This window comes from Carassius carassius, chromosome 11 (genome assembly GCF_963082965.1).
Source record: "Carassius carassius chromosome 11, fCarCar2.1, whole genome shotgun sequence".
Taxonomy (NCBI): domain Eukaryota; kingdom Metazoa; phylum Chordata; class Actinopteri; order Cypriniformes; family Cyprinidae; genus Carassius; species Carassius carassius.
The window spans coordinates 16,291,303-16,315,576 of NC_081765.1; the positions used below are offsets into that span (position 1 = coordinate 16,291,303).

The 24,274-nt window shown below is 38.3% G+C and overlaps 1 protein-coding gene across 2 annotated transcripts; it reads right to left on the minus strand.

The window, feature by feature from the left end:
* Positions 1-109: 109 nt before the first annotated feature.
* On the minus strand, positions 110-23,746 carry LOC132152885 (uncharacterized). 2 transcript variants are annotated; one of them, XM_059561826.1, is made up of 8 exons: positions 23,616-23,746; positions 14,221-14,363; positions 10,169-11,679; positions 6,179-6,362; positions 4,613-4,811; positions 2,761-3,338; positions 2,248-2,393; positions 110-1,870 (listed from the first exon to the last, which is right to left on the minus strand). In XM_059561826.1, exons 3-8 carry the CDS (start codon positions 11,647-11,649, stop codon positions 1,066-1,068), a joined length of 3,393 nt encoding a protein of 1,130 aa, XP_059417809.1. In that variant the 5' UTR covers positions 11,650-11,679; positions 14,221-14,363; positions 23,616-23,746; the 3' UTR covers positions 110-1,065. The 2 variants fall into 2 exon arrangements, with proteins under 2 accessions (XP_059417809.1, XP_059417808.1); XM_059561825.1 differs by having other exon boundaries at positions 4,613-4,814.
* Positions 23,747-24,274: the final 528 nt, after the last annotated feature.

Below are 24,274 nucleotides of genomic sequence, written 5' to 3' on the forward strand. Positions count from 1 at the left end.
TAACAAGTTATCATAAAGCACAGTCTGTATATCAGCGGGAAAGTCAGACTATAATAGTAGCTACAGAAAAATTATAAATCTTTTTCTCAGTTGGCCTGATTTGTGGGGAAAAAAGTGGGTTAAACTTGAACAAAATAGTACTAAGGACTCATTCAGTATCAAATAAACAAAGGCACATATTTCTCCCCGTAAGAGATCAAAAAGGAAAGCAGAATTGTAATTACAAACTACATTTTGGGGGAAGGGGGAACATCTAATGGACATTTTCTAATTGAAGATCTGGTTCATGGCCACAGATGTTTTCAGCACAACCAATAATGTGGCAATGACAATACTTGATGCCTAGACTGATGCTACACCCTCATAAGATTTCGGAGAAAACACACCAAAATGGTTTGTTACATCACTGATCACAAGAATATGGGTACCTATAAATAAAAACTGCTTGACTGCTGCTACATAATACAAATGAAGATTATTGCTGTTTTGTAAACCAGCACAGTGATACGAAAATAAGAACTGCTCCTTAATGGCAGTGGGAATAAATGCTAATGGAAGAGGGAATTACAATGATCCGAAAACAAAACAGCTTTACCTCCGTCTTCACAAAAAACACAGGTTTCCACTGTTGTGCATACAAAAAAAAAACATAAAGTCCATCCAATCACAAACATGTTCCCTCATGCTTATCACAAAAACCATTTCACAACTGAGAACATTTCTCCTCAGTGGAAAACTGGTTGTACAATCAGTGTTTTACAAGTGCAGCAGTGAGGCGCCTAACAAGTTCCTCATCTTGGTATGCCAAAGGGCACTACTTTTTGCTTGACAGTGGATTTTTCCTCTTCCCAAATGTCATTAACTTGCTTTCCACTCATACAAAGTGCCTTTTTGCAGTCTATATTAATATTCAGTCAAATCTACCAATTTAAAGTCCATTGGTGGATGGTTCTCCCACACAAATACTGTTTGCTCAACAAAATATTGATTTTTATTATTATTATTATTATTTACATCAGAGTTATGCTGGGAAGGGATGAGGGATGTGTCGCTAAAGGCTTAGTCTCAGGAGCGGCTCTGGGTCGTGTTAATCATGATATTTGGGAGAGCATTGCGTCTCTTTCTCCAGGGTCCCAAATCACAAGTGTATCTCTTGATCTGACGAAACCACTGCTGAGTGCGAGGTTTGTCAGAGGCACGGAAAATGAAGGCCTCACGTCGAATGTCCAGCACCTCAAAGGTGTCTTCACAGTCAGGGTCGGCAGACACCACGCAATTTGCCAAATGGATTGGCTCCCGTAACACAGTGAACTTCCCGCTGCTCTTGTCTTTGATGAGTACCAGTACACCGTCCTGCACCAACTCCGAGGTCTCCAGACTCCCTTCAGTCACCGTGTCTGCATTGCACAGAGTGCGTACCATAAGTAAACTCTGAACATTCTGGAATTTGAGGGATTTGCTTCCCTTCTTAAGCCACTGGCCATCGGCAGGCTGTGCCAACTGGAGTGGCCCCTCCATGATGAAGTGTGTGCTCTCTCGGGTCCAGCCCACAATTTTCACTGACAGCTCTCTCATCTCAATGTTGATGACTTCTCGGTTCTTGCGGCTGTCGCGCCGGAATGAGCGCAAGGACCATGTGGCAGTCCCTTCCTGTTTGGTCTTCATGTTGATGTGCTCTAGATGGGACTCAACGCGGCTCTTGGCTTCTTTTAAGCGAGAGTAGTCTGGGTGACACTCGTTGGTGGCCTTGCTGATCCGACTTAGCAGTAATGGGTACTTGGTCACACGCTGAAGTGGGGCCATGAGGAAGGAGCGCAGGTTCATGCGCCTGAGTGCCGTGTTGTCATTCTGAGACACGTCGAGGAATATCCTGAGGGATGTAAAGGAGCAAACTTTCATATACTTTCAGCTTGTGAATCATATATTGTATACATAAGATTGGTAATATTTGCTAAGGATCCAAAATTGGGGACTGTATCACTTCTTTTCAGCTCTTCTCACAACAAAGCTCAAAAATTCTTAAGGAGATTCCAGAAAAGCTTGCTACAAATCTGACTGCCAAAAAAAAACTGGCCCAACCGGAAATCAAATCTTACTGTTAAACTTTGGTTAGGATTATATTTGAGCAGACCTACTAACTTGTATTCCCATATGCACACTGGCACTGCTGATACTTTTACTAATAGTACCTTTATTTGTAACACTGAATGACAGTGGCAAAACAGTTATATTATATATTATGTGTACCTAAGAAGCTCTTTTTCTTTCTCCAGTGTGTTGAGCATGTTCACAGATGTGGACTGCTGCAGGCAGTAGGTCTGAAACGCTGGAAGCATGTTGACAAACTCCAAGAAGATTTCTCCAATGCACACAGTCTGCAGGTCCTCATCGCCCTGTATGGCAATCACCATTTAATTTAGGTTTACCATTACCATTCATTTTCAGTGTCACATGATACTTCAGAAATTATTCTAATATGCTGATTTGATGCTCATCTAACATTTCTTCCCATTATCAATGTTGAAAGGAGTGGTGCTGCCTAATATTTTTGTGGAGACACAAAACATCATAACATATTATTATGTCTTAGCTGTCAGTCAAGTGCTGTAGATTGATTTAATTCATGCATCCTTGCTAAATATATATCAGTAGATTTTGGGACTGACACAAAAAACAAACAAATACCTTGTTTTATGTTAATGTTGAAATGGCTACATACTAGCCTGGCAAAACGTCACTCCCATCACTAGCATTCCATACCTGATCAAAAGCCTGATCAATGCTGTCCTGCAGGTGCTCTGTGAACCTGTCATTGACATCAATGAGCTCTTGAACGTTACTGAAGACCACAGCCAGTTGCTCTGCTGTGAGCAGCCCTGCGCTCTGCATGGGACAGTAAAACTCTTCTTTGATGATGCGCAGGTCCTCTCCATAACTCGACTCAGTATTGAGAATCTCTAGGATGGCCTCTTTGCGCTCTGTGCGTAGCTTGGAGCAGCGTTCACACATGCCTTGCTCACAGCCGCCCTCTTTGTGTCCACAGTCGGGACAGGGCTGCTGAATGTCCCAGTTCCTGAGGGATAGTAAGGGTCTCCTCCAGCCCCGAGTCAATCCAGGGCCGATGCCGCTGTCCACACGTTCTACCTCAGCTCCGGCACTGTGGCGAGCATGATGGGGCTCTTCCTCATCTTCACGCTCATCGTTCAAGCCTACAACACCGCTGTCTGCGCTCAGGCTGCTGACGGTACTCCAGCGGTGCTGTGCTGAGCGGCTCACAGCCAGGCCCCTGCTCCTCTCCTCACCTCTGGGCTCTGAACAGCCCCTGGCTGTGCCTGGCACTGATTACAAAGAATAAACAAATCTCTGAAGAGCAGTAAAAATAGTTACATTGATGATATAGTGATTATCAAAAAAAAAAAAAAAACCTACATTGTTAGTTTTATAATACATTGGAACAGTAGAGGTAAAACAGAGAGAGACCATAAAAAACAGAAGAAGAAAAAATTCATTTAAATATGTTATCATATAACACAATGCATTTGAGGTGTTTTGAACTTCAAAACAACCCCATTAATTTATATGTGGGAGTGAAACATTAGGCCCAGGGGAGAATGGTGTGTGATACGATCGGAAAGGGCAACATAACTAATAATCATCATGCAACATAAGCCAGTTAAAGAGCTGTTTTAAAGAAAGCAGATCAAAAGGATAGTACGGGAAACTGAATAGTGAAATGTGTGGTCAGAAAGAATATAACAACTAAGAAGCATAATGCACACTAAACAAATAGCATCATCTTTACACTAAGAGTTAAAATAACTTGAGAAATGGTGGACAGAGTTTGTAAGGTTGGCTGTTTGCAATGTAAATAGAGGTAACACTTTATTTCAAGGTGTCCTTGTTTCACGTTACATGTACTGTACTTACTAGGATAATAACAATTAATTATACATAATTACATGCAAGTAACCCTAAAACAATCCCAAATCCTAACCCTAAGTCCCTAACCATATATTAAGTACATGTAGTTAATTAATATTACTCAGTACTTATATGTATAATTATATTGTATACAAAGACATGTTAAAATAAAGTGTAGCCTAAATAAAAATTGCCAAATTATTTTCATGTTATAAAAACTGATGACAGATATGATAAATCAATAGTTTTTAAAATCTATAGTTAAAAAATAAGATTTTTGCTATAACAAATTATCCTGTTTGAAACAGAATAGCATAAATTCTCATAATGGCAGAGAGCGGTGCTCTGGGACAGCTCAGAGAGTTGAGTATTATGGATATGTATTTGATAATTAACTTTTAAGTCTAAAAACAACAACAAAACAAAGTACAAACATTGAGTATGGATGCTGCAGTATAGAAGATAAAAGCAGTCCTCAGGGCAGAGGTCATGCATGTGACGGACCAACAGTAAAAGCCACCTAAGGCCATGGCTTTAGTAATAGCATAGAGTCTAATAACGACTAAAGTGATGCCCTTGGGTAACAGACAAGCTTTAATAGAAGTATTGTCAGAACAAAACTAGGACATGACTTAAGTTTACTTACAGCAAGAACTGTGAGCAAAGCGTAGTGCAGTTGAAAGAGTCTTACCATTGTCCCTGTCTCTGCGGTGAATGTGCAAACATGTGGCTGCAGCGATCTTCAGTTCTAGCTGCTTACGTTTGGTGGCGTCTGCAGGCATGGGGTCGCTGAAGTGGGGGCGCAGGCGGCACTCGCGCTGGGCCCTCACTGACTCAGCCAGCTCATAGGCCGCATCTGAGCTGGAGCGTCTGCAGCGTGCCCCAGAAACCTGCTGATAGGATGGAGATCTGTCAATCAACAGTGCACATGGCAGAGCAGTGGTCTGAAATGTGTGTGTGTGTGTAAGGGGAGAGTTTAACAGTGTAAAACCTCATGAAGGCAGATTAATCCCTAAGCACATATGAGAATTAATGGAACGACTAGATGTTTTAGACATCAGAGTCACTGCATTACGGTACATCCAAAGCTTTTAATATATTGTGGTGCTAAGTGGAAAATTCTTTGCTGTGGCTTTTCATGCCCATTAACTGTTTATTAAAAAGTCTATTGACAGACTCCAATGATATACAATGCATCTATTTTCTTAATAGAAATGATTCGGAAACCCAGTCCTTTTTAAATCTGGCCTGCCTACTTATTTTCTGTGGAACATAAAATATGACATTTTGAGAAATGTCTCATTGTTTTTGTCCATTAAATGACAAACAAAACCAGGTTGGGGCCAACTATGAAATACAGAGAGAGAACTACAAAATGAAATAGCTACACTTCTTCACACAACTGTCCTTTTTAGTCACTAATATCATTATCATCTTTTTGAGAATTTTTGTGATACAATAACGTATCAAATCTGGTCAATCACCTTATTTTTTCAGTTTAAACTGGTTTCACTCTGTCACATTGTGGAAGTCAATTGGGTTGACCACACTGACCAGATCTGCCTCAACTGACAGAATTAAAGACCTTTCACCTTTTAAACCTCTGAAACATCAGAAAGTGATTTCAAAATGACGTTTCTAAGTCAGTGCATGGCGTATTACAGCTGCGTCTGCTACAAACATACATCTACGGCATAAAACCCTCAAAAGGTCGCTCGACAGCATTTGGTTTTCAAGTGTTATTAATGCACGAGAAACAAGACACTGTGGCTTCAGGTGATGTACAGAATAATTAATAGGGCAACTGTTATCTTAATTAAAGAGAGAAATGCAGAGACAGAAGAAGCATCTGTGCGCAATGGCTGCCCAATAAATCATAGCAACAATGTACATGATTGCCAGCATTTCTTGATATCACCCTTAACCTTAAAAAACATATAGCCAGTCATATACCGTGAATGAAGGAGGTGAAATGAAGAGCAGGCCGGCATCTCAAGCAGCAGGGACAGGACACAGTGAGCATCTACACACAACCTGACACAAAGAAGGAATGTAAAGCAGTTACCAGCATGAAATCTGGCTCTAATCCTCCCTGCGTGTTGCTCTTAGCTGCGGCTCTGTGCGCTTTACCCCTGCAACCTCAGCCTCCTGAGCTCCCTGATCACGCTCCTGGACATGCATGACAGTTGCCGCTTACCTCGTTCAGAGGTGATATGCAGAGGTGTGAGAGTGTGTGTTAGACGGGAGCATTCCTTACGCATTCTGTCGCCACTTTCCCCCGTTGTCCCACGGGCTCGGTGCAAGCCTCCTCTCCGCAGGCCGACGTTGTCATGGCAACGTAGGCAGATTGATGGCTGGGCTGGGGAGCGGTGATGTTAGTGACGTCATTGTGCTCACGCGACAATCGGACGGGAGTCTCGGCTGCAATCTCTGCACTGCAGCTGGAACAGAGAGGGAGAGAGAACACAAAGGGAAGGAAATAAGAATTACGATTCCTGATTCTCCACTCCTTCGTGTGCCGTGCAGTCAAGCCCCATCCCCCTACAGAGAACCGGTGCCCCTCAGACCAGAGGACAGCAATTAGACGCATCAGTTCACATTAACACCTGAACTCCTCGCTGCGGGGCTCCGGAAACAAGCATAATCGATCTTTTAGATGCCTTTGTGTGTGTGTGTGTGTGTGTGTGTGTGTGTGTGTTTGTGTGTGTGTGTGTGTGTGTGTGTGTGTGTGTGTGTGTGTGTGTGTGTGTGAAGTAGAAAAAGAGATTATGTATTCGTGGATGACCCCACACACTGCAGCTGGTGAATAAAACAACAGGCGAGTCAAACTGTGAAGGTTTTATATCAGAAAATAGCCTATGTCCTGTTTTATACCTTTTTTTTCGTACCCTTTTGTCATTTTTTGCATTTTGTTTGTGCAGTTATATTATAAGAATAAACTGTAAAATATTTTGAATGATCATAAAATTTGTTTTCTGAGAACTGTCTTTTATTATCTTGGAAAATATACTACTTGATTTTCCAATGGAGTAAAAAAAAAGATAAATGTCCACTACTGTTCAAATGTTTGGGATAAGTAAGAAAGATTTTTGGTTTTGAAAAAAAAAAATTACTTGTATTCAGAAAGGACAGATTAAATTGATAAAAAAAGAGACATTTATAATTTTACAGAAAATTGCTATTTCAAATAAATGCTATTCTTTTGAACTTTCTATTCAATAAAGAATCCTGAAATGTATCACGGTTTCCATAAAAATATTAAGCATTATCGTTTTCACCATTGATAATAATAAGAAATGCTTCTTTAGCAGCAAATCAGCTTAATAGAATGATTTCTGAAGCATCATGTGACACTGAGGACTGGAGTGATGATGCTGAAAATTCAGCTTTGTAATCATAGGAACAAAATAATTGGAAAACAGTTATTTTAAATTGTAATCATATTTCACAATTTTACTATTTTTACTATATGTTTGATCAAATAAATGCAGCTTTGGGGAGCATAAGGGACTTTTTAAAGCAACATAACTGACCCCAAACATTTGGATGGCACTGTATCTTTTAAGGATATTTAGATATTTTTACTGGAAAACAAGACAAAAAACTGTGAATTAGAACATTTTTTGCAGTGTATCAACATAATTGTAAAAATAAATAAATTTGAATGAATGCTGACGGTTGTGCATTCATTGTTGAACATACTTTCAGATTATAATTAGCTTTTTGCCCCAGCTATTGTTTATGTACAGACGTCTCTTAGGATTAAAAACAGGTGTTTGGATTGATTTGTTATAAGCTCTTAATTGCCTCTTTCACATCGTTTCCATCTCCTTTTATGCTTCAGTACCTCAGAATCTGATTATGCTGCACTCATCACTGTCATAAATTTGCATAGATGCCATCTGAGAATAGTGCTGACATTACAGCCAAGAGCTCTGAAGCATTCAAAAGAAAAACACAAAGACAAAGAGGCCTTGACATCTCATAAGAAAAGAAAAATCACAAAATGCTAATGGTAATCACTGGCGTGCGTCTAATATCAATTTTAATTCTAACAATAAAATGTGAAAGAATTCGTTCACAAACCTGTAGCCGCAGACTGGAAGTAATCAATATAACACTCTGAATGTGGTTATACAACCAATGTCTTTCACACATGAATTAAATTATCATTAAAGCACTGCAGATATAAAATCTGTCATTTCAGCAGTGCTGTATGAGGTAATTCGTTGGAATTTTCTCTCCTTAATTATTTTGTGATTTATTAAGATGTATAAAGGTGTATAAAAAACACTTATTTCAGTGTATTGACAGACACTTTTAGGATGATGTTCTATTATTAATTTAAAGGTATGTGCATCTTTTCTACCTATACTGACTGAAGAAAAACAAACTTATATTAACATCACATTAGGACAAGCTCCCTTGGAATGTGCTCATCCATTCTAGTCAATAATATAAAGTGACTGTAAGCTTAAATAAGATTGCCTTGTGACTTCTTCTTCTTTCTACTATCAAGCAGACAATAAATGAAACTAACTGTAAAAAAGATCTGGAAGCCCCAGGCTGCTCTGTAGTTAATGAATCCCTTCACTTGAGGCACTATGGGACAGTTTGGATTATTGGATGTTATATTTAGACGGTTCACAGCCTGGTCTGAACTCCTGCCCTAGAGGAACATATTATTAGAGAAAGGCTCTGTAATGTCGAAAAGCTTTTGATGCATCAGCAATTAAGCGCTGTACTGTGTCTGGAGCAAAATCAGTTGAAGGAAAATCTATACAGATTTATGCATCCATGCTAAATTTGAGAAGACTGTCAGGGCCAGGGTTATGTGCTGTTATGTTAATCAAATTTCTGTCAGGTTCGCATATTTCATGCTTGTGTGAGGTTCTGCGTGTAAAAAGTGCTGTTGGTGGACGTGTGTGAACCAGAAAACTACCATAAACACAACACAACCACTGAAGAATCCATATGATATAGTAACTGCCCGAGTGAATCATTGGGGGATTAAAGGGGTTTGTTTCTATAGTATCCAGTTCTGTACTTTTGATTGTTGCTGCTGAAAAAATCTGGCTCTTTATCTTTGTTTTCCAGTAATGACATTTATCAATAAAATAAAATAAATTTAATGAAGCTTCAACTAAATTCAATCAAGTTGATGATTAAAACTACTACAAAAATTGCTTTTGCAACTTTGCTTCTTAGGAATTTTTTTTTTTCTGGGTTGTAATTTTGTACTGGAGAACAAGACAAAGATGATTAGGACAGGATATTTAATAGCATTCCTAGTAGCCATGTTTTACATTCTTAATAAAGCTAAACCACAGAATATGCCACTATATGCAAATATCACATCTGCTACTGTGTACTTGGGATAAATGAAGACATTAAGAATCACATCAATAATGATATATTCACTCTGTTTCTCTGTATACAAGCTGTGCAAAGATTCAGGAATAAATCAATAACACAAATACTGATGCAAAGGCTGCGAGAGCTGCTATGGGAAACTGATACACTTTTCCAACTGATGTCCATTCTTCCCATTTAAACTGAATGATTGGATGCACAATAACAATATGGTATTGAATTATTAGCTAACAGAGATTTTTTAGTTAATTGGTAATGGTCATTACTGGATATATATATATATTGACTGATATTTAAGAATTAATTGTTCATTTTCATTTCCTGCATTCAGATTCCCTTTGCCATTATCTACTAACACTCAGTTAATCTTTAAAGATATTATTCATTTAACACTGCAATATTAAATATGTAATAAATCTTCTTTTTTTAACTTTATTTTGTACATTGTAATATTGTGGTGCCTTAAACCACTTCTATAATTTAGAACAACTGATTTACATTTTTCTTTTATTTATAATTAATTATAAAAATTCTACAAAATGTCAGACATTTGTCCATTATTGGCCATGAAAATCTGTCTTGGCTCAGTTTTGATATCATAGGAGACCTGGATTTGAATCCAACCTAGGTTCCCATTCCATTCACCCTTTCCCCTCCTTATTTTCCGTCTCTTTTTCTTTGTTTATCAATAAAATATTTCATCCCATCAATAGCCAATGGATAAAGCAGAGTAACTGTCCTACCTTATTTTTTTCCCTATAATCTTCTAATGTACATCACAGTATGGAAGAAATGGTCTGTCACTGCTTACAATGCAACTTTAAGTATTATGTGAATGCACAAGTCTAACACTACCAAACACCTATCCACTCACCTTTTTTTAATAAGGTCAAGGGCAGATCCTAGGAAACCATCCCTCATTTTATAGATTTTGGCTCCATAGCTGGAAAGGTCTGTTCCATCCAGAAGGATTGCGGGGCAGCAGCTGGATGGGCCATCGCCACTCTCCCAGTGGGGTGGGAAGGGGACAACAGCTACATCTGTGGCCCGAGGGCCTGTTGGGCCCTTTGTTTCCTCGTCTCTTCCTGTAGCAGCTTGAGGGTGTAATAGAGAGCGAGCCACTGGGCTTGTGCAGATGGGTCCTCCTGGGACCTCTGTGGTCGAACTGGGCTCAGACAACTCTGCTCCGCTGTGGTTCATATCCTGAGCGGTTTTGACGTCAATGTCTGTCTTTTCCGCACTCTGCGTTTCCTCTATCTGTATTCTTTCCTCTCTATGCTTGTTGTTAGTCTCCATTTCAGAGGAAATGTGGTTCTTAATGCCCTCCCTTTGTCTCATTCTCTTAAACTCCTCAAATGTAGGTATGTGCAGGCGGCCCATCGGAGGTCTTTTCCTCTCAGGGGTTGACTGGGCAGAGTTAGTGCAGATGAGCTCTGCGGTATGAGATTTACTTATGGTACTAGGCTCCTGCCTGGAGTTCAGTGCCAGGTTAGGGGTGCTTTGTTGCCTTCGGAGACGCAGTCGTCGCAGCGCTTCCTGTTTGATCTCCTCTGGACTGGTGATGCGACGGGCGATCAACTCTTGCTGTCCATTCCTTTGCAATGATGTCAGCCCAGTCCGAACTGCTACCTCCTGATCGCACGGATAGAGCGGAGAAGGTGCATTACCAAGCACAGGTTGAGGACGCAAGGGCTTGTGGGGCTCCGTCACACGTGTGCTCTGAAACCGCAGCTTGTCTCGAAGACCCTTTCGTGCATTTCCGTTCATACCCCAGTCCTCAACCGCTGGTAAAAGCCATTGTGGAAAGAGTGGTATATCCTTCCTAATTACTCCTCGGCGGCCGTAGATTGCCATGCTGTCATGGGAAGGCATTAAGCCATAAACTTGCGGTCCCGGTGGAGGTCCATCGTACCAGTGGCTGCTTGAAGTGCAATGAAAGATAAACTCACTGTCCACGCTCCTGTAAGGATATGCTTTGGGATCGGACACGGCGGCCCAGTGCAGGTTTTCCAGGCTGCGGTAAAGCCGGGTGCCACCGGTGTTCACACAGCTTTGTGGAAAGCGCATCATATCGTAAGCAGACTGGCCATCAGGCTGTTTAAAAGAATGCATACTGCTGGTGGAACAGTAGAGTCCCAGGTTGCTGAGCAGGCCATTGTTGTTGTTGCAGTGGCCTGGTGCTACACCCTGGGCAGGGAAGGGGGCCACACCGTGGTGAGAGAAAGCAGACAGCGGGGAGCTGAGGACGGACAGGTCCATGGACAAGTCCATGCTGCAGCTTGCAGGAGATCCTGCTGGGGAATACTCACATTGTGGGGCTTTCACATCCGGCATGGCCACAGAAATAGCTGCCATATTCCAGAAAGGAGCATCGGGATCATAGCCCTGCAGAAATGCAAAGACAAAGCATTGATATGATGTCTGCAGAAAAATGTGATTATACACTGAAACTGCTCTGCATCTAAAAATCAGTAATTCACAAACACCTGGTTTTTAAAACTGGTTTTGAGTAAAAATTATAAAAATAAATTAAAGTGTCTTGTATAGACTCTTGGCGAATTCCGTTGCCTTTGCTAAAAAAAAAAAAAATATTGTGAAAAGGCTATACAAATGAATCAAACTAAAAAATAAAAAAAAAATTAATCAGGGTAATAATAACCTCTAACAGAAAAAGATACATCAGTACTAAAAAGTAATTATTTTCCATATAATATGTTGTATTTTAATTTGATTTCTTTGGCTTTTGCACAATCACATAAAAAAAAATTAGCATTTTGATATGCAAGTTATTTAACTTTTTTCTCTAACAGCATAAGTGGGTCTCTCTTGTTTATTACGGACTGCTGTGGAAAATAATTAATTTAAAACAAAAAAACTGGCATACTTTATAAATTTATAAATAAATAACAAAATACGCAATAAATCAATTCCACTGATAATTCTTGGGTAAACATGAGCAATTGAGGATTTTAAACTAACTGATAAAATCTACAATTACTTCAGGTTTCAAAATTAATCATGATGTGCTACCGAGGATTACTGTGGATGATTCTGAAAATGCAAAATTACCTCCTTGAAACACTGATTGTATGTAATATTTGCTAATGGCTTGTATGTAAGGGATTCTGTTGCTCACTTGTGTTTGCAGCAACCCTACAAATAGTGCCCTATATCCCTATCAAATGGCCTGAAATGTGGCATAAATGCATTTCTCATATTTAAAAATGGATTTCATATACTGGACAAAGCTACCAATATTCCTCTTACTGTAGAACTAATTGCATACTAATCTAAATCACATCATATGATCCTTCCAAAGACAAAAATAAAGCTAAGTAACACAAGGATGTTTCACAGTTCAATAACCACTATAGTAATCATAATGCTCATCATGCGTAGTTCCTATGTCTTGTATAATTAAATTAATATTCTAAAAATGGCTCGTTCTTTTTTACAAATCAAATGGGGTGGGGGGTGGAGTTCTGTCTGGAATTAAAAACATTAAACCGAGAGGGAGGAAAATCAGAAGGGACAGTAATGAAGAGAACCAAAACACTCGCCCAGGGCTCTTATTCCACTAATCAGATGAGAACTGTGGATTAGCAGGGAGAGTGCTTCTCTTTCAGTAATTAGTACAAATTGCCTTGCTTTGGGCCATATTAATATCCACCCATAAACTTAAACAGAAGTCAGGGTCAAACCAGGAGTTACAAAAGAACATGTCACAATAATTCCGGGCAGAAGAGTCAGGACAAATCCATCTGAATATTCTTCACAGTGCCTTTCAGAGAACAACAATGGCATTGCGATTAGATTGAAAAAGGTGGGAAACTAGCAATTTTAAGTAGGGGAAGCCCAGCATATTCAGGTGTTCAATTAACGTTTGGCCCAATTTAGTTAAAAAGTGAGCTATTGAAACCCCCTCTGGTATTGTCATCAGGCTAATTTCTATCTTTAATTTCATCTCCATTTAGGAGATAAAAAGTTTAAAATCCCCCTTTTTGTTATTCTGTGAATTGTACAGTGGAGCGCTCAGGAGGATCTATCTTTGTGGGCGAGTGGACTCTGTCTCAATATCACTACCATTTTTTGCTTTCGCTTGTGCTTGAAAACTGCTGACGTGTGAATAAACAGTCAATTAGCATAAGAGCTTGTTTAATGAGCATGTGGCACAGGATCAACTCACGCCGGGCCCATTATGTCCTCTCTGTGTGTGACAGACAGGCAGATGCTCCATTTCCTATTTGAGCAGAATTATTACGGACACAAGAAAGCGAGAGCAGACTGTCCCTCACTGAGACAATAGCAAGCCATACCAAGCCAAAATACTAGAGATTCAAAGACACTAAAGCTTGAAGAGTGGATAAGCCAGATTCACAACTTGAATCAGCTTCCCTGATTGATTTGACATTACCCTTGAGAATATACAGAATTAAATCTTGTATTAATATATTACAATATATTGAATAATAAGGAATTGATGCTTTCCTATATTGAAAAATATGTGACACATTTAATTAAATTTAATGAAATATTATGTCATTTTATATTCAGTTATACACTTCATAACATATAGATGTGCATGTGATAAAATATGGTACTGCATGTGTATTAATATATTGCACATATATTTACTCATGCAGTATATACACACATACTGTATATAGACAGGCATTATATATTTATTATATTTTATAATTATTTACATTGTTCATATTTTCATATACAGCTAGTTAACATCAGCACAAGCCCACCTGCATGTACTAAAGTATTTAGCAAAGAGACTATCAGCGTGCTTGTTTCACAAGGGTTTCATTTCTTTAACCAGTTTAAAAAACTCAATGAGATGAAAATCTCTTTTATGAGAGTGACCTGGCCAAGAAGTGATCTAGACAACTGAAAAACAGTGAATCTGTTTGTACTTACCCCATTTTAATCAACTCTGTCTGTATCTTTACTCAACTTGCTCACATTCACAGGCTCTGAGGCAACAGAATCTCTTTTGGTTTGGATTAGAGGTAGACAAACCATCCACAACGCCAGACTGCTGAGATCTCAAGCACAGGCAGCTACAAAAGAAGAGAACAAAACATCAATACAGGCATCCACATATACAAATCAATTTCTAAAATGAACAATAATATATGTTGATGCTATTCATAAATATTAACATACACAGAAAACTGTATTCCAAAATTCAAAATATTCAAAATCCAATGTACTTGGAACACCTGTGATTCAAGACTGAAATTCAAGACATGTTGTGGAGTTAGGCTTTACAATTTGATCTCCTCTGACCTCAATATCAGCCAGAGACCTTCTGGAATTAGTTCAAGTTGTGATAGTGGCACATCAGTGAATGCAGTTTCAGTGATTTCTCATTACAGAGGGAGACACAGCTCGACCTCCACCAGGCTTCAGTCAATAAACACATTCAGTTGCTCTTATACTCCATCTTACTGTTGGCAAGAACTCTTGGTGTTTGGTGAATATCTGCTGCTCACTAACAGAGTAACAAAACCCTTTTTTACAGCAGGACATTAGTAAGTGAAATAAGAAGAGATGCCTTTCTAACGAGTTGTTCTCACAATATGCACACACAACCATTCCATGCGGACACTTTAGTCTGATTTATGACTAAATGACTCTTATGAGCGGTTCTTTTAATGAATCATTCAAAACAACTCACGAAGGCTGAATTTAGAATAGCATACTGGCATACTACTGTTACTATTTTTAGAATACTAATATGTTATTCCGTGACAAATTCTTCTCTGAATGAACTCAATGATAGATTGACAGTGCTGCTTCCGTTTCCTACACCTGCAAATTTGGAATTTTTATTATTTTCCATCCAGCCACTGCTGTAGCAAGGTTGCACATTGATCTATGAAAGCTGCTCCATAGGGAATCATTGACTAAAAGGCCACATATTGATTGAATCTGCAGGTTTGTGTGCTAGCACAGCAGGGGTGTTTCTAGGTTTCAGGAGGTGGAAAGACATGAAGCGCGGGATTCACAGTATGATTATGCTGCAGAAGACTGACCAAATGACTGGTTGTTGAGACTGATCTATTTTGTCGGAGTTCACAATGGCCACAGCAGCAGATATCAACCTATTTCTAACCGCTGGATTTGTGCTTCCACAAAAAGGATTTTAAGCTGTGAAGAGCAATTTCAGTGAAAGAGGGGGTCATATAAGTACACTGGTGTTGAAAATGGTTAAATCTGCATGTCTGTGAAGAATATAGGTTAGCTTTAATTGAAATGGGGATGGTTTAAAGAGTGAATGTAAGATGTGCTAGGGTTAAAGTAGCCATTCTCAGGTTAGTACCTGTTGGCTTTTTTTTCCTAATCCATCTGATCCTGCAGAAAGCCGATGTGCGGGAAAGATTAGGAAGGTCTACTAGCTTTTGATCACTGGCTGCTTATCTCCCATATCTTGCAGTAAGTGGACTAAAGGCTATCTTTACAGCCACATTAACTGTATTATGAATTTGTATTGTAAATCCTACATGTGAATGAACATGCAATGTCTGCATGATTTTAAGAGTAAATGTTATTCTTTCTTTTTAATATAAAAAAAAAAAAACATGTAAAATTCATCAGTCAAATTTATAAAACATACATGACCCCGGAAAGTATTTAATTGAAGTTACACAAAGCATAAATAATACATTATAAAACATTAATACATTATAAAACAAATGATACCACTTCATAAATTCTTTTATAGATGATTAACATACATACATTTCTGAACACAGCATGTTAGAATACAATTTACATTTTATATAATGTTTTAAAAATATATATTTAAAATTTTCTAAAGCCTGAATAATGTTTCATAGCATTGTTCCATCATCTGTTTTTGTGGCAGGGGAAGTATGGAGCTGAGGTAGCTTTCATTATACAGTAGAAGCGAGTGCTGTATAATCAGATGCAGAACTGAGAAGAGCTTCTCTATTACCTGTCAGCGGCGCACCGCACTCATTCTGAAAAGAGCATCCGAGACAGAGCTGGGTTACAACTCTTCAAAGTAAGAGGAGAAGGCATCAAAACATGTTAGAGTGAGGCTTAGGAGAGGTGAAGCCTCAAGTACCAGCTTACCTCAGTTAATTATGCTTCAACTCTGCAATGAGTTCACTGCATTCAAACAAAATGCACTGTCTACCATATCTGCCACATTTGAAATAAATAAAAATAGTTTGTTACATATAGTAATCACATGTACGCAAGGTATCCAAGGTGAATAGCGTACATTATGCAGATAAAAAAAATAAATACCCTTGAAAATATACTATAGGGTGTGTCATTTCCAGTAGCTCAAGATTGTTTAGTGAATATTTTATGCTTCTGTAGTGTTAACTGAGCTGATGAACAATGCATTGGGTAGATTAGGTGAGAGATGCATCATTGTTAGCGCACATGTTTTTCCATAAACACATTAGTCTACATATTATTCTTAGATGACTATGATAATAGTGATTGCAGGCTTGACACACTAATAATCAGTACATATTACAAAGCTATACTGAAGCTATTGCTATTACTAATTGGTGCACTAACAGATGTCACAGTTTTTCTCATAAATCATTACATGTCTGGCAAAGTATAGACGCTGTCTCATATAACTAGCACAGATTATGTCATTCTAGCCAGCAACAACACAAAGGCAATTTGCAGAGCTTGTATTTCCATGAGAGGCTAACATCAATATGGCAATGGATCAACGTTTGCCGGTTGTCTTGTTGGTGAGGTGTTTAATTAATGACCAAGCTGCCACATATAATATCATTAGTGCATGATTTCATCCTGTAAATCGGAGTATGATTGAAGTGCCAATTTATCAGTAAGTTTGCTTCCTAAGCTTTAAATGCTGATATGAGGACAAATTATAGATATCCTCATTCTAATAAGATAAGGCCACTGCTTACATAATGCATAGCGAGACTCGGAAGAGAATAAGAATCTTTTCAATGAAATGTATATGGGTCGAAGCTCTGTGTGATGTAACCCTGTCGTTAGTTGATTTTTGCTTTGAGAAGCAGAGGGAAATGAAACCAGATGATAATTGTCTTTCAGACTGATGAATCAATGCGCTGCAGCTCCTTTCACCTTTTCCTGAAGTAGATAAGTCAAATGAACATGACTCTGCTGCTCTGAAAGATAAAGCTGGTATAGTTACAGACATACTGTCAACAGCAGTCAGTACTGCCCTCAGAAACATTGTGTCCTATATCATGTAAACTGGATGAGCACTGGAAACGTGCCAATCTCCTTCTTAAAAGAAGGCTGAGAGTATATCACAGAGTGATACATAATCTCATTTAATTTTACATATTAATAAAACTTGTGGTAAATACCTATTTATTTCTATTAGTAATAAAAGTACTACAATGACTTTTGGACATAGTGTCATGTAAATACCATGATGCATGAATATGGTTATCACTAAGTATGGTTGATGTGTCCTCTGCATCAAAATTATAAGTCAAAATGTATATACCTATATACCCTACTGTTCAAATGTTTCAAAGTCAGTAAGATTTCTTTTAAAAAGTGAAGGGGTTTCTTATTCTCACCAATGCTGGATTCATTTAATCAAAAATATAGTAAAAACATAAATATAATGAAATATTACAATTTAAAACATTGGTTTTCTATTCAAATACATTTTAAAATGTAAATTATTCATGTGGTGTAAAAGCTGAATTTTCAGAAATGACTCTAATTTGATGATTTAAATCTCAAAAAACATTACTTATTGTTAACATCAATGTTGAAAACAGCTGTCCTGCTTAATATTTTTGTGGAAATGTCTTAAAAGATTATAATATCTTTCACTTTTTAATATTGTAATGCACCCTGGGTGATAAAAAAAATCTATATATATAATTATTTATTTAAAAAATATTACTGGCCCCATACTTTTGAATGGTAGTGTAACCAGTCCTGTGACTGCGTCACCCTTTAATTTTTGCACAACAAATGAAATGTATAAATATTATTTAATATGAGATCATAAAATTGGTGTGTATAGTAATTATAAAAGAAGGGGCAAAATTCTATTTCATACAAGTATTTGTTTGAGTAAATCTTGTCACACCTTAGAATGACCCAAATCAATTCATATACAAAAGCACCACAGTATCATCATCAGATGCCATCACTGAACCATGGTATCACTCCAGTGCTTTTTCTAATGCTAAGTAAACTTGTGGAGATGGTGATGATGATGATGATAAAAGGCAGCACTGAACAGTCTATATGTAATTTCCAATATTCCAAAGTCTATGACAGCTTCATATTTACTGTGGAACATTTATAGCTTTACCTTCTAATTACAAACCTCAATATTAATAATAATATGACAACTATTCTAACTGGTATTATATTGAGAGTAAATCATTTTATTTTAAAGTTTTTAAAAGCAGATAGACTAGTTGTGAAGTGCTCTAGTCAGCCATTTATATTGAGAGTAAATCATTTTATTTTAAAATTTTTAAAAGCAGATAGACTAGTTGTGAAGTGCTCTAGTCAGCCATGGGCTCTTCCTCTTCATTACTCCTAAGTGTACTCTCTTTACTCCTGCTCTGTTTGTGTTTTCATTGGATAATGAGACCAGCAGCTCTGGCGACAGTAACAATAACAAAAACAACCTACATGCCGACTTCACACTTATCAGCCTCCTGAGAGAAAGAGAAAATGCTATGGTTCCAGTGTGAAATGCTGCAAAGATAACAAGAGAAAACTGTGTCAAGGACAGAGAGGGACAGGAGAGGACAGGAGAGGACAGGACAGGACAGGAAAGAGTGATTGATAGGTGCGAGTGGGAAGCCTGATAAAAGGGTTAGGTGTGGAGAGCAGGAGACACGAGCGATGAGAGATGAGCGGTAGTGGGAGGAGAACAAATATGAGAGAGAGCAAGAGAGAGAGGTGGAGAGATGGGGAACATCCCAGGAGCTCCGCTGATAGGAAACAGTGCTTGTAATAAAGCAGGATTGCTGTAAGAAGCAGAAGTCCCTGTGGCAGAGAGAGACAGAGATATGGGCTAAACAGAAAGGTATAATATCAAGAAATCACTGCAGCTCTCATTTCTCCCTCACTGCTGTCTGCACAAAGCTGTCCTGGACTTCACAACTAGCTCAGACCATAGCTTTTGGGGAAAAACTCATTTTAAATTGCTATTCACTGAAAATTTTACAGTATTAGTGAAAGTCATGACATTTGCCAAGCATGGTAACCCATACTCGGAATTGGTGGTCTGCATTTAACCCATCCAAGTGCACACACACAGCAGTGAGTAGGGAACACACTGTGAACACACACCCGGAGCAGTGGGCAGCTATATATCCAGCGCCCGGGGAGCAACTGGGGGTTCAAGGGCACTTCAGCCATGGGTATTGAGGGTGGAAGAGCACTGTTCATCCATCTATACAACCATCATTAGTAAAGCCATATGGTTTTAGTTTAGGGCAGCGGTGAAAATAGCAATAGATGCAACTGAACAGAATAAAAACGTGATATATTCTATTTACACTAAGTGTCAACAGCAGCATTTTTAGCAATGTGCTATTTACACTAAATGAAAATAGCAATTCTATTTACACTATGTAAAAGTAGCAGATCTTGGCAATAAGTGTAAATAGTATTTTGTACATTAACAGCATGCAATAATAACAGTGTAAATTATTTTAATTATAAAAAAATAATTAAATAGACACTGACTTATTGGGACAACAAAGCCCTCTTTAAACCTACCAAATTAATACATCATTATTAAACACTCGTTAGGCAACTGATTTCCACCTTTCCGATGAGATATGTGACAAAAAAAGAAGAAGAGCGACTTCGGCAAGAGGCGAATTCGAACTCTGGTCATCGCATCAAATGCTACATCCACAAGCATTACTCTCTGCGACCATCGCCACTCCAGACGCTGATTAACACTCGTGTCCAATGAGATCAATTAAACATGACACGAGTGTGTTTATTCTTAACATTTTATTTAGACTTTTAGTTTTGCATTATAAAGACTTTAATCAATGGTAAAATATGGTTTTATTATAAAAAAATATATTATTATTGCTTGGCCCTAATCATCTTTCAAAACTAAAAGAGCTTTAAACTGCATGAAAATATTTTATAGTCTAATAAATAAGTTAAATGAGAAAGTTAACTTTTGATTTTCAATTCTAGATACAAGATTCAAGTTCTAGTCTAGTTTCAATTTACTAAGTAAAATTGTTTAAATGTTTTTATTACTCTTGACTGTCACATGATCTTTCCGTAATAGTTATAATATGCTGATATGGTACTCAAGAAACATTTATAATTATCAATGTTAAAACCGTGTGCTTGTGCTGCTTAATATTTTTGTGAAAACCAGGAAACATCTGTTCTAATTCTAACAGAAAGTTAAAATATATATATTTTTTTAACAGAAATCTTTTACAACAGTTAAAAAAAAATGATATCACTGTTGTGATCAATTTAATGCTGAATAAAATTATTTTTTTATTCTTACTGACAATAACTTTTCAATAGAAATTTAGGTCAACCAAGATTTTAGTTCTTTAGATCTTCATTAACTTTTGTTATATTTATAAATAGAACAGGACAACTGATTTACAAGGTGACAGATGATTATTATTGGTAACGCAACCTCTGATTACAACAGCTCAACCATACGTTACACAGTCAATACAGCAATCTATACTACTTCCTGGGCTGTGCCATTAAATAGATGATAGAGATGAACAGCATCACGCTTCTCTTTCAGTAGAACAGGACTGCTGGATGTCCTCAGGAGCTGCCTGTGGCTGTCATATTTCAACAGCTCCATATGAACCCTAATAACCATTCATTGGGAGAACATCATAAGACCCACACAACCCTGTCCTAAGGGGCCCTCCCACACACACATCAGCTCCTTTGTTGTTCTTTGTGAATGAAGAAGGGATCAAAGCAGCGGATCTCTACGTGAAGGTGCCCCAGTCTCCGTCAGAACCACTTGGACGGTAATGGGCTTTCATCGGGGGGTGATGAGGTGAGAGCAGAATAGGACAGACGGGGGGAGAAAGGGGGATTAGGAATTAGGAACACAGGGGGTGGCAATTGATCAGCTGTCATCTCTGCTTACTGTATGCTGGTGCACCTTTCACAGAAAAATGTCCAATCCAACTGGGTAAGATGCACACTGAGCACAATCATCTCCATTTCAAAGTGGAAACCTTTTTGAACGAGACCGCGGCCCACAAATGATGCAATAGGATACAGCTCAACAAGAACTTTAAACAAAAGTCTCCATTTAGAAAACCCAATACACTGATTAAAAAACTATAGTGATGACTTTAGTATTAATGAATAAAAATATATTTTCAAATTTATAATTAAAAAAACATAATGTAAGCCTGATATCACATTTTTTTTAACCCATATTGAGATTGTAAAATCCGAGTTCACTGCCATTCTCTGGCGCCATTCCGTATAATTATTCCAAACATTCATCACACATGAACAAAGGCAGTTCAATGCCAATGCCCCACATACTTCACAACATAACTGTCTCCTCCTGCTGATAACAAAACCATACTCAGGCAGATGACATGCCAGAGCTTTCATTTCTCCAAAAACATGCTTAGCATTCTGCACTGAAATAAATGTAACCTGTGCCTCAAACGATTTAGGTACAGACAGTCTGAAGCAATTGAAGGTTATCCTAGCAAGACAAACTCCGTTTTAAACAGATTCATTTTTATGGGATAGTTCACTCAAAGATATGCCTTTTGTCATCATGTACGCACACTTATTCTGTCAAAACTTTAGGGCCAACAGCTTGTCACTGAGGCAGTATCCTTAAAAGGGCAACGTTTGTACCTTTTCTATCTGTATATTAGTACTTCAGAGCAGTAATATGTATCCTTAAGGTACTACTATGAAACTTGAGAGGTACATAAAGTACAAAGATCCCTGTTTAAGGGTACTGCCCTCCATCTGATGGTCACTGATGGAGAAGAGTTGTGATTGGCAGTGAAGATAAGCAACTGACGTAGGTCACATGGCAATTCCAACATTACAAATTTAGTACTTCTTGGTTACATTTTATACTACATACATGAGTTGTGTGCTGCATTCCTAGTCTTCCACAGCTTTAATAGCTTTCTGAGAAGAACAGACAGACTGAAGTTGTTATTCATTAAAATGTCACTATTCACTTTGTTTGGCAAAGAGAAGCTTGGGCACTGCAATAAATAACTCATTTTGTGTTCCACTGATACAGGTTTCAAAATCTGTGAGGCTGAGTAAATGATGACTACTTTTAAATTAAAACTTTTAGTTAGAAAGCAAAATCTTCAGATCATCAGTTTCCCTGCTTTACAGAAGAGGTGTTATCCTCTGATGGATACTATGCGAGCCTGCAGGTGTCACATCAATTTATATTCCAATTTCCTGTCCGCTGAGATACCCTCTTCATTTCTATCTCTACTGTCCAACTAGATGAAATATTGAGGGCTTTCTGCTGAAGAGTGAATTGGCCCATTTTCACACCATGTGCGCCAGACACTGAGGTGATCGTCTTGAACACCTGGCTCAAGTTCTGTAGCGGTGTGTGTCCACACAGCAACACACAATAAATCAATGAAGCATTTCATTAGAGCAGATGGCTTCATCTCCAGCGATCTGGTGCCTTGCGTATTGTTGAGGTGCACGGCAGTGGACCAGGTCAGGCTAAAAACTAGAATGCCTGGGTTGTCACAACAAAACAGCCTGACCCCTTACTCCCTTCGTCACGACAACACGTCAAGGGGTCAGTGAGGCATGACAACCCCGCAACAGAAGGATCGTGTAACAGCGCAGGGAGTAGAAATGAATTCAGCTCTTCTCTTTTTCTCTCTCTCCCTTCCTCCAGAGATCTATCCTCCGCTTCAGATCTGTCCAATGTCATGCAGAGGTATGCAAATGATATTCACAGTGTTCCCTTGTACTGTTCACAGCAAGTCTGCTCTGCTTATTCCCCAACTGGAAATCTACTCAAGTGGAATGTCACTCAAAAACCATGAGAAATTTTACACACAATAAGTAAACTGCATATTAAAAGAAAAAGGAAAATAAAAAAAGATGTAATCTATAGTGCATGCACTGTTCTAAATTACATCCTGGCATATCATCAGCACAAAACATATGTTCATTCTTTTCTCTACAAATCATCCCATTCAACAAGCACAAAAGCTTTTTAAAGCATTAACCAGTGGCAAAATTATTACATTATAAGTCAAAATCTCCCCTCCCCCAAATCTCCATCTAGATTTACATACCTCTTTCTCATACAGAAATATCAGGTAGGGGACGAGAAGGCAGAGCATGTCAGCAGAATCAGCAGTGTGCACGCAGAGGTCTATTCCACTCTGATGTGATAGCAGCATGTGAGCTGCTTTAGCTCTCTCAGCTATTGTTACAGCCGCCAGCTCCACACTGAGCATGCTCCAAACACCAATCCATTCACCGTTGGCATGGGAACCACTCAAGCACAGACCTCACTAAAAAGGACCTCCCTGATATACACTCTCTCTTTCACCCCACCTGTCCTCCCAAGGGGGTTTTCCTTGTTTTTGTGTATGTAACCCTGTGAACCAAAGCAAATCTTCACAGACGAGAATAAACTGACGTAAAACATCCACTCATGAAGTTAACTGAGCTAAAAAGCCAGTTGTAACTAGCTCTAACATCTTTGTCTGAGTCTTCATCTTCAATCCTGAGTTTATAACAGAGAAATATAATCAGTTTAATCCAAATGGTGATGTTGTGAAAAACATTTTTTTTTTTTTTGAGTGTAGAATTATTTAATTACACTAGTCAATACTCTGCAGGAATGTCCAACAACCAACTAGTGAATAAGTGAGGTCAACAAGATTTATTTATTTTAAAATAAATAAAATATAAATAAATATATTTATGTGTTTTTTTTTGTATTTAT